This window comes from Camellia sinensis, unplaced genomic scaffold, assembly GCF_055761805.1.
Source record: "Camellia sinensis isolate YWXY unplaced genomic scaffold, ASM5576180v1 Unanchor1, whole genome shotgun sequence".
Taxonomy (NCBI): domain Eukaryota; kingdom Viridiplantae; phylum Streptophyta; class Magnoliopsida; order Ericales; family Theaceae; genus Camellia; species Camellia sinensis.
Window position 1 is genome coordinate 22,277,279 of NW_028128987.1, and position 11,933 is coordinate 22,289,211.

General features: G+C 37.2%; 1 protein-coding gene across 1 annotated transcript; it reads left to right on the plus strand.

Annotated features, from left to right (window-relative positions):
• Positions 1-3,101: 3,101 nt before the first annotated feature.
• Positions 3,102-5,179, plus strand: LOC145814207 (lignin-forming anionic peroxidase-like). The gene is made up of 4 exons (XM_082910757.1): positions 3,102-3,514; positions 3,666-3,854; positions 4,142-4,304; positions 4,505-5,179. Exons 1-4 carry the CDS (start codon positions 3,302-3,304, stop codon positions 4,936-4,938), a joined length of 999 nt encoding a protein of 332 aa, XP_082766883.1. The 5' UTR covers positions 3,102-3,301; the 3' UTR covers positions 4,939-5,179.
• Positions 5,180-11,933: the final 6,754 nt, after the last annotated feature.

Here is an 11,933-nt window from a genome sequence, read left to right on the forward strand (position 1 = left end):
TGTACCTGAGATAAGAGCAACATAGATCGATCTGGTTCAAGAATGATATCGATTTTGGATCCGCGATTTGATGAAGAACAAATCGAGTTCGAGTTCGAGTTTGATGAAGAGACTGATCAAAGCTCTCCAGCGACAGATCGATGAAGAGCAACAGAGATCGAGAGTTCAACGAATATACAATGCCAAATCTGCAATCGAGCGAGCGAGAGAGATTGTGTATGTGTCTTTGATCTGGTTCAATGAATATCAATCGAGGGCTTTGGAAGAAAGAGAGAGAGAGAGAGAGAGAGAGAGAGAGAAAGACTGAGCTATGGAAGAGACACAGAGAAAGTGAGAAACGGAGTATGGACGGTGTCAATATATACACCCAATACGACGCCGTTCAATAGAGCTCAAAGACAACGTCTTGAAAACGTTGTCTTTCATTCATCTATAATGGCATTTTCCAAAACGCCATAAAAAAAAACGTTTCAGTAGGCCATTTTTCCTGTAGTGACAAATGATGGTGAAATAAATAAATAAATTTGTCAAAATTATTACACTTTGTGGGTTCAAACATTGCAACTCAGAATCACCTTGAACCATGTCACCGTGAGTTTGGACTAATGTGTTGTTTTTAATTTTATTATTTATTTAAATTATTGGAGAGTGTATTTCACACGCACACCACTTTTAGAATAGACTTGATTTTTAAAAAATAAAATAAAAGTGAAATTGACACAATAAGTGGAAAATTTTATCTCCATCCTCTTCAAACTTAAAATTAGATTAAGATATTAATTAAAATTAAATTACATTAAATTATAATTAAAGATTGATTTAAAATATAAAATATAAGGATTGATTTAAAATATAATTAAATTAAAGTATAAAATAAATAATAATTTACGATTGATCTTAAATATAAGGGAAAGTTACTAATAAGTCCTAAATGTTGAAATTGTGTTCCATTTGGTCCCAAAAAGTTTCTTCTGATCTATTTGGTCCTTTCCGTTGTGAAAAGACATAAATACCACTAGTTGGGCTTCTTCAGCGCATAATAGCTGTGTTTGTTAATTTGGGTGCGCATGGTTCCATGGCATTATTTGTTTTAATATCTTTTTGGTGCGTGGTAGTAACGTGCCACGTTTTTCTATTTTGCTGTTGGTAAATGCTCATCATATGCCATGCTAAGCGCGTGATTTGGGTGCCACAACATAAGAAAGTGCACTAAAGCTTTTTATGCTTTTTGCCTTGGAGTGGTGTATTCTACGTGACACACATGCACAAATGTAACACAACCACTACAAATAAATGACCTCCCATGTGGCATGTTATACAATTGAACTGTGTGGCATGCCATACAACTGAACTAGACAGATAGATCAAGCGACTACCCCTAACAAGAAAATCAAACAAAAAAAACCTTACCTTTACAACTCCGGCAATGCCAACGGCTGATTTCAAAATTTTAGTTAATCCGTCACGCAAGCACACAACCAAAATCCCCTTACACCCTATAATGGCCAACTTCGGAATCTCTGCTAATGTGTCAAGAAAACACACAACCAAAATCCCCTCACACCCCTGTAGCGACAGCCCCAAAAACCCTAAAGTAATGATGTGAACGTCTTCTACTAGAAGATTTCAATTACCAAATGTTTGGAAGTAGTTATCAAACAAAGCAAATAGGATCAAATAGAAAGATATTCCCTCATTAATAGGACTAATCAGAACAATAGAAATAATCTTGGACCAATTGATAAAACTGTTTGTGAGATGAGATTTATTGGTAAATATTCCAAAATATAATTAAATTAAAATTAGATTAAGATGTTAAGAATTTCAATAAATAAGTAAGGATTTGGGATTAATTGGGATTTAAAATATAAGTAGATTAAAGAGTTAGAAATTACAATAAATAATTAAGAATTTATGATTAATTGTGATTAAAATATATTTAAATTAAAAATAGATTAAAAATTAAAAATTACAATAAAAAATTAAAAAATTATGGTTAATTGTGATTTAATTGAATTAGTGTTAAAAATTATAAATTATGTGTACGAGATAGAAAAGAGAAATAAAATAATCACAAAAAAAAAAAGTTTGAGAATATTATAATGATTTCACATCTATAATTAACAAAGTTAACAATTGCATTTTAGCCCAAAACCACATAAGGACTTTCTAACTATATTTGGACCATAGGTGGCGTAAAATTCTCCGGTCTCAAACCACAAAGAGTAAGATGAAATTTTTCCATAATTAAAACTAAGTTAAATTGTGTTATTTGATATAAATTTTTAGCTTTCTTAATAATTAAGGCCAAAAAGCCAAAAAGTCAAAAAGTCAAAAAGTTACTCAAAAAGTTAAAAAATTAACACTATTCACCAAAAGTCAACAATTACGGCTGCACAACTCCCAATTCAAATTTTTCCCTACAAATCAATTTTTATAATTTTTTATTACACATTTTTCAATAAAAAGTCAAAAAGTTAACCCAAACATCCATATTTTCAACCTCAATTTTTTAGTCCAAAAAGATAAAAAGTGCACTTATTTAGTCTTCCTAAACTTGACCTAAATAAGTCATCACTTTGTAAGTTAAGGTTTTGATTTCTTAGGCGAAAGTTAAGTTATAGATCAGCAATTTTCTAAGATGTCAATACAGTAATATTATAAATTTAAAAATTATTCAAAAAAATTAATATATAATTCACATTTATTTTATACATAAATTTCATAATACACGCTTTCAATTTTCATCCTATATTATTATTTTTTACATAAATTTAAGACTCAGAGTCTAGCCTTCTTAGACTTTCTGATCTGAATAAAGGGAAGCATACAGCAACGGAGAGGATATCTTATGGATATGATAGGTTTAAAGTCAACATAAAGAGCCTAGAAAGAACCTACTTTATTCAGGACACGTAGGACTTTGACTGAGCGTCCAAATTTGACTCCATCAATTTCTTGCAAGTTCACATATAATCAGCTTTATAATTTTATAATTTTTTTTTTATGTTATATATTTTTTTTTTAAAAAAAGAAGAAAATCATAGTACGCGAACTTTCTCTCTCCCTCTCTCCAACAAACAAAAGGGAAAGAAAAAGTCAGCCATGCAGCTTTTCAATTCCAAAGAAAAGTAAAAGGGAAGAATTTTCTATAGCTATAGCCTGCTGTCTGGAGCTGAAATTGTCTATCTTACGAGATATCTATATAAGGAGTCTCCCCATTAAACAAACCCAACCCAAGCTTTAATTTCCTTAAGGCAAAAAAAAGAAAAGAAAGAAAATCCTGAAATTCTCTCATCTCATGGCTTCATTTCAATTTATAGCTGCAGCACTCTTCTTGGTTGCTGCTGCTGTGTGTGGAGGATCAAATGCTCAATTGAGTCCCACGTTTTATGATAACACATGCCCAAATGTCTCGAGCATAGTACGCGGTGTCTTGGAGCAGGCTCAGCAAACTAATATCCGAAATGCTGCCTTTCTCACTCGACTTCATTTCCACGATTGCTTTGTCAATGTAATAATACCCTCTCTTCCTGTACTATGTATTTGTCTTTGTGTGTTACAAACATCTTTTTTGTTATGGTCATAAGAAGCTCAAATTTATATAACTGATATATGACAATTCATGTATAGCTAACTAACTGTCTTTGCGTGCATGCATGTAGGGCTGCGATGGGTCCCTTTTGCTAGACAATGCAGATGGAATAGAGAGTGAGAAAGATGCAAATATTAATAGGGCACTTAATGGATTTACTGTTGTTGATGACATCAAGACTGCATTGGAGAATGTTTGCCCAGGTGTTGTCTCCTGTGCTGATATTTTGGCCATTGCAGCTGAAATTTCAGTTGTTTTGGTAAGTAAATTAATTTCAGTATACATTAATATTATCAAGTTAAATTTACAAAAGGCTGTGTTTGCAGAACCAATGTAATTGTCAATTGAGTTTCAAATATCAACCAATAAATAGCGTATTAGACTATATGTATCATTTTCTCCCCAAACTACTATACGGCTCAATAGCTTCAATTACTTGAATCTTACATTAGGGAATTAAGTTGGGATTAATAAAGCCTTATATATATATATATATTGTCAATTAGTCATAGCAATATATAAATTAATGCAAATAATTTATTGTAGTCAAAAGGTCCATCATGGGAAGTTCAACTCGGAAGAAGAGATAGCAGGACAGCAAATAAAGTTGGCACTAGTGGCCTCCCACTTTTTAATGAAGACCTTAGTGCCCTTAAAGCCAAGTTCAGTGCTGTTGGACTCGACTCTACCGATCTAGTTGCTTTATCTGGTAAGGATTAGACATTTAATTTAACATTTCTTTTCTTTGATTACAATTACTACTTGTCTTGGTATGAAATTTATGAGCTCAACAAGTCATTAATTTCATTCCTTCTTCATTAAGAATAAGAAAAATGAAGAGGAAAAGCGCTTTCTTTTACACCACGTCATATATAAAACTAACAACAATTGCTTTCGTTTCATTTGCAGGTGCTCATACATTCGGACGGGCTGGATGCTTGACTGTGACCCCACGCCTTTACAACTATAACAACATTAGTGGAAATGTAGACCCAACCATGGACCCAACCTACGCGCAAACACTTCAGCAGACATGCCCAGATCCCAGCACTCCTGCAGGCGTCAATACTAATGTGACCTTAGTCAACCTTGATCACACTACTGCTAATGGCTTTGACAACAACTATTTCACTAACCTCCAGAACAAACAGGGGCTTCTCCAGTCTGATCAAGAGTTGTTCTCCACCAGTGGCGCTGATACCGTTGCCATTGTTAACCGCTTTGGAAACAGCCAAAGCGACTTCTTCACTAGCTTTGCTCAATCCATGATCAATATGGGAAATATAAGTCCACTGACAGGAAATAATGGGGAGATAAGGTCTAATTGTAGGAGGGTTAATTAATTTGGTCATTTGATATCATGGGAGCACAACTTACAAAAGAATATATTATTTGTTTGGAATTTTCAAGTGCTTTCTTTTTTTTTCTAGCATTTTTGTTTTGTTTTGTTTTGTTTTGTTTTTTTGTTTTTCTTCCCTCCGTTTCTTTTAGAAAAATGTCATGCAAGAATTGTATTAAACAATTGATCTATGGAATTAAGAACAAAAAATAATCTCATTGCCAGTAAAGATGGGAGTTTGTTAATTTTATTCGTTTGTCTTTGTCATACTTCAGCAGTTTAATGGTCAACTCTATGTTCCAACTTTATTGATGTAAATTTTGCTTGTATTTCCTTTTTCATCAATAAAGATTCACTTTGCTGATTAAAAAAAAAAAAAAAAAAAAATCTATGTTCCAACTAATGAAACGATAGGAATTTAAGGGGGTGTTTGGAAATAAAAAAAATAGCCTAGTTTAGGCTAAAATTCACAAAAAGACAAAATAGGGTAAAATAACTAATAAGACAAAATATCAAATCAAATCCATAATCATTTCACTTTTTCTCTTATAAATATCACATCCAACTATAAAAAAATCCAATCATCTTCCCAAAGACACAAATTTTAGCCTACTAAAATAGCCAAAAACTAAAATAGCCTACTAAAATAGTGACTTTCCAAACAAAGCCTAAATGGTTGGTCAAATGAATGGAAATAAAATTTCCCGGGGAGCTCATCCGAAAAGGATTTGACCTACGAATTGTAAACTCTCTAGCAATGGAACAAGGTGGGTGGATTCCAAAGCAAAGGAAAACGAATGAAGCCTGGCGCAAGGAGGTCGGTAAGGGATTATTCTCCGTCTTTGTGGATAATCTACCTTCCAATATGGATCCTAGAGCACTGTTTAAACTATTCTCAAAGTTTGGACTAGTGAAGGATGTATTTATACCTCAGAAGAGGAGGAAAGCAACAAATACTAGATTTGGGTTTTGCTAGATTTGATTGCTCAGTGGCGGCAACTGTTGCAGTCCAAAAAGTCGATGGTTTATGAGTGGAGGATAGGGAGCTTAAAGTTAAAATGGCAGAATATGGTAGACTCGAAGATAAAACAGCTAGAAGAAATCAGCTTTGAGGGGGTATAGGTGGAAATGAAATTAGGGGAAGGTATGCTCTAGATCATCATGGGTTACAGAGATCTTTTGCTGATGTTTTAAAAACAGGTGTAAATATGCCGGCAGGGAAAACAGTATCTACCATTAAGGTTAATGAAGAAGGGCATGGTGGGTTGTATGACAGTGTGCTGCTGAAATACCAAATAGAGTATTTTGTGCAGAGCATTAAGGAGGTGCTAAAAGAGAAAGGATTGGGGCATGTATTGGTCAGAAATGGAGGTGGTAGGGATGTAGTGCTGACCTTCTTATACAAAGCTGATATGCTGTGAAAACTATCGTTGATCAAAACATGGTTTAAGGATTGGTGTGAATATGTCAAAATTTGGGAACTAGGATTCTGTGCAGAGCCAGAGCGATGTATATGGCTTAGATGTTGTAGTGTCCCTCTCAGTCTGTGTTCTTAGTCTGGATGGGAACATTAGCCAACCACAGTCCTTTAGTTATGGCAGAGTCAGAATTGCTACAATTTGTATGGCATTTATCAATACAACCATTAATCTGGAATGCAAGGGACGACTACATCCAGTGATGGTTTGTGAAGAACAACCGCACAGTTCAAAGGTGTATGAAAGCATATTATCCAGTGAGGTTGAGGAAGTCCGTAGTTCAAATAAAGTCGATAAGCCTGAACCTGTAGGGGTGGGCGGTGGTGATAAGACTGTTGAGAATCAGGCTGTAGAGGAGGAAGACGATGAAGTTGAGTTGGCAAGTTCTGGCGATATGGCACTAGAGAGAAGGCTGAAATTGACTAGTAAAAGCAATCATGGGGACACAGTAGTGGCTGAGACCCAAAGTGGTGTGGGGAACATATTGGTGGTTAAGGAGTGTATGGAGATGGCGGTTGCAAAGCATAGCTTAGAGGCTAATGATGATAATCTAAGGGTTGAGGAACATCTAGGAACATCTAAGTGTTTAAGTGGGTCTATTGGCCAAAGGCCTGGTATTAACCTGGACATGAACTTGGGCCATATCCTTGATCCAGTGGAGAATAACAGAATGGGTTTAGTGGTGAGGGACCCATGTACACAGTTAACTTCTATTTCTAATTGGGCCTCTATTAGGCCCAACATGTACCAGGTCCAAACAAACCCAAATAGAGTGACAGATAGCATATCTGGTGTGAAGAAGTAAAAAAAGAAAGGTAAAGGTAAGGTAAGATTTTCTATTGCAGCAAAATCCATTACAGAGGTGAAAGGATACTCATCTCTAGCTCGTTTGTATGGTTATAAAGGTGCATCGTCTAGTAAGTCTACCCCTAAATGTGTTGTATTTAGGGCTGCTGCGGCAGTTTTGTCACTATTTGCTTCAAATGAGGGTAACTCTTGTAGTAGAAGTCATATCCTTAGTGAGGCACAAGCAAACATTCAGTTGGGGAAAATCCTGGGCATCAATTATAAAGGCAGAGAGTCTGAAGCTTTGGAAAGGATGGTAGCTCTGGAATTAGTTGACAGAGAAAGGAGGAAGAAGAAGAGGAAAGCATAGGAGTTTTGAGTTTATTTATGGGGATTTTGGTGCTACAATAGTTTACATATGAAGTTGATGTCTTGGAATGTTAGAGGGTTGGGGAAGTTAGAGAAGAGGGGAAGAATTAGAAAGCTCATATATGAAAGTAAGGCTGATTTTGTGCTTTTTCAGGAGACCAAGAAACATGGATTTTATGGCTGTGGGTTCTGATGGGACTGCTGGGGGTCTACTTTGCATATGGACCCAGATTTTTTTCAATTGGTGGATTATTGTAACAGTAGGAGATTTATTCTCCTCTCTGGTACCTTGCTGAATACATTTTTTTTTATCGGACCTTGTTGAATACATTTCATTGTACTATTTTCAATGTGTATGCACCAAATGAGATGAGTAATAGATGTAAATTTTGGGAATCCTTGCTGAAGTTAAAATCTAAGTTCCCAAAACCATGGTGCTTGGGGGGTGACTTAAGTGAGATTAGGAATATTAGTGAGAGTGAGGGTTGTTCCAGAAGAGATAAGGGGATGTTGAATCTAAATTCCTTCATTGAGAGCTGTGAGTTAAATGATTTACCATTGCTTGGCAGGAAGTTCACATGGTGCAATGCTCAAGATGGGGAGAAATTGAGTAGGATAGATAGAATTCTGCTTAATTCAGAGTGGATACTGAAGTTTAACTTCAAATTATGGGGTCTTCTTAGGCTATTTTCTGATCATTGTCCTATTTTACTAATGGATGATGAGAGGGATCAAGGACCTAAGCCTTTTAGGTTCATTAATGCCTGGACTCTTTATCCAAGTTTTTCCTCATTCGTGGACAAGGTTTGGCATGAATCTAGAATTATTGGGAGAGCAGGGTATGTTTTGTTTACTGGTTTGGGTAACACCTGTTTCAATCCTGGTAGGGTATCTGTCTACTGATTGTGTATCTATCTGTCTCACTGCTGTATCTATTTGGCATTTTGGTGTCTGCTAGGTTGTTGGTTTACTGGTTGTGCTGTGTATCTAGGTGTAGACATCCCTGAACGTCCCGGGAGGGAAATCCCATTTTGTTCATCACTACAGTTCAGGACTCAAATGTCACGGTCCTGTATCTAATCTCGCAGAATGCAATGCAAGACCGATGAATCGTCAAAGAGTCCAAATTCGGCAAATCATTTTTGAAAACAGATTTTTTTGAAAGAAGTGCCAAACATGGACTGCTTTGCCAGATACAGAGTCGCCACCTAAATATTTTATTTTGGGAAATTTAGGAAACCCTGACTCATTTGCCTAAGGCCACGTATCCGTCATCACCAAAGTTGCCTCGGCTCAGAAACTTGGGTACGATTGGGGAAGGTCACTTCGTGAGCACCCCCGCTCGCCCGATCAAAGACCGGCCTCTACTAACCATGATATCGAGTTTTGAAAACATTATGTGCTCTCATTCCGGTTATTAGCCTAGATTTACTATGTGATGCGCACAACATACAAGTATAGACTGGATTGCCTAAGTTGGAACAAAGCATCGCACATCCGTTTGTTTTGAAAATGGATTGAAGTTTGCTACTCGCAAGTAGGCTAAAACACGGGTTTCGACGAATTATCCCAACTCAAGCAACCCAACCTTCACCCACAGGCATTCAGGTAGGTATATCACATAAGCACATAGCCTCATGGTAAGCATGCTATCACGACAGTCACTCACACACATGCAAGGATGCTAAAGCGTAAATACTTACCGAGTACTCCAAGCCACAACAGAAACTAGTTAGTAATCAATGCATGATCCAAGTTCATGTTAAGATGGCTAATGCAACACATGAAAAAATGCAACTAAGATAAGCTCGGCTATTCTAAAATGGCATATGAAATGCAACAACTGATACACGTATTCAATTTGGAATTGAAATACAATGCAGTTAGTATGATGCGCCGAGCCCGGTGCATGCAATACAGATGAATGATACAAACATGCAAGCATAAGTATGCTAATTGAAACATGCCGTAATCTAACCATCATAAGCTGGTAAATAAAAGGGAGAAAGACGTGGGGTTGGAAGACATACATCACACACACGCACACTTATTACAATTGTGCCTTCGCTCGGAGGGCCCGAATAAATAATACAGTCCGAATAAATAATTAATTACTCTAGCTAATTAAATATTACAAAACCCTAATTAATCAACAATTTAACTAGAAAAGCAAATAAATTAGCATGCAAGCTAAATGGACCGCCTCAGCTCTGTTCTGAATGATGAAAGGTGTATGCGTGCTCGAGTCGCCTTGTCGGTAAATTCCATCGTGACGCCTCGCCTCGCCCTTGTTTGCAATTGATCTCAGAAAGTTGCACAAAGCTCCAGAAGGCTGAAACTCCACCTTGGGAAGGCCACCGACCAGTTATTAGCACGGGAGACCACCTGCCGACCACCCTTTGTGGTGGAGACCAAAGAGGGTGGTCGGCCTGCTTGAAAATCTGGTCGGCCGACTAGTTTCCACCTCTAGTTTTTGGTTTTTCTGCAACAAAGACAAGAGAGAGAAAAGACAATATATTTTAAACAAATGTGTGCATGACCACTCTCCCTATCATTGCACAAGCTCTAGGGAGTGTAGTCCTCGATCCTCGTGCCATCAATCACGCATCTTGATGCATAATGGCTGAGGAGTCAAATTTCACGACTCAATGGGACATGAATGCACATATAAGCAACTAAAGCCAACGACTCTATCATGGATAGTCAAAAGTGTTGGCGACCGAGAATCGAGGCACAATTCGTCACTTGGAGTACGAAACGTCCCTTGTTTTCCGTGTTTGGACTAAACCCTACTCCAAACACAATGCAATATGCATGACATGCATGAATGCAACTCTAACATGCAACCTAGATGCAAATGCCACTGAATGACGCAAACGTGTAAGGGATGACATGCAAACATGCTAATAACATACACAATGCTATGAAATAATCAATGGCATACTCAATGCAAGATGATTCTATGTGACATACGCAATGCATATGAAGACTAACAAACACAATGAAACGAACAAGGCATACACAATGCAATGATCAAATCATGCAACAACGTGAACTAAATGGCATACACAATGCAAGATGGACTTAAACCAACATGAGTGGACCTCAGCCACACCCAAATCAGTGGCCATATATGATGAAAATAAGACAACCGAAATACATGCAAACATGCACGAATGCAAAGAACCGATCCTAAGGCACAACATGCAACTCTAACAAAGCATGGAAAAGGATGAAATATGGCATAGAATGACACATGATCTAGCTCTAAAATATGATACACAATGGCCCCAAAACATGAAAATACTTCACACGATGCATGCTAAATGGCCCGAATACCGAAACTAGTGAAGTGCGTTACACTAGAGGTACACAAAGCAATGTACAAATAGAAAAACCGACCCCAAACAGACCCTAGGCAGGTCCAAGACAATGGGAAATTGGTCTAAAATGATGACTCGGAATGCATTCAAATGAAGCCCATGCAACGGTTAGTAAATGAGGCAAACAAGCCCGACTCTCTAATGCACTTAAAGAGTGGAAATCATGGGAATACGGCATGCATATAAGCTCTGAAATATGATGCGCAATGGCCCCAAAACATGAAAACACCTCAGTATATGCATGCGATGGACCTCAAAATTCAAAGTTAAACATGGATATTAAACTACAGGCATGCAAAACAAACATCATTCGACCATGAGACCCAAAAACAAAGCTAAGGCAGTCCAAAACATGCACAAAATCAGTTTAAGGCATGGCCAAAATATGCTAGGAAAGGCGGCCAAAACATCATGCAAAATAAGCTAGTGAACCATGATTTGCACTAGAACTATATGAAGCACATGAGAGGTCACCAAACCAACCAAAAACAAAAGTATGCCATGCCAAAATATGACCAAAAAATCACTGAAACTCAGTCAATGCATGCAAGAATGATATGTCCCTTTGAAAGGCCAATAAGAGGGTTATTCTACACATGTATAATGGACATACAAAATGGAAAAATCACCTCTAAACAAGGGTTATGAGGGCCCTAAAACTCACTGAAAAGGGCCTGAAATGAGGCTAGGAAGCATGCAAATGAAGGCTCCTTTGAAATGCCATAAAGAGGATTACTCTACACATGCAAGATAGACACCTAACATGGCAAAAAAAACTCTGGACAGAGTTCATGCAGGTCATAAAACTCACAAATAATGGCCTAAAACATGGCTTGAAAACATGCAAATAGGGGCTCCTTTGTAAGGCCAAGAAAGCTAGTAAACAAGACAAGGGGTGAGAGGGTCACCCCTCTCTAATTTTGATGTTCAAAAACACATAATGTAGATGTCCCCGAATGCCCCGGGAGGATGAGTCCCATTAT

Coding starts and splice junctions, on each gene's coding strand:
- LOC145814207 (XM_082910757.1), top strand. CDS start 3,302: ATGGCTTCATTTCAATTTATAGCTGCAGCACTCTTCTTGGTTGCTGCT. Junction 3,515..3,665: donor TCCACGATTGCTTTGTCAAT/GTAATAATACCC, acceptor GCATGCATGTAG/GGCTGCGATGGGTCCCTTTT. Junction 3,855..4,141: donor CTGAAATTTCAGTTGTTTTG/GTAAGTAAATTA, acceptor AATTTATTGTAG/TCAAAAGGTCCATCATGGGA.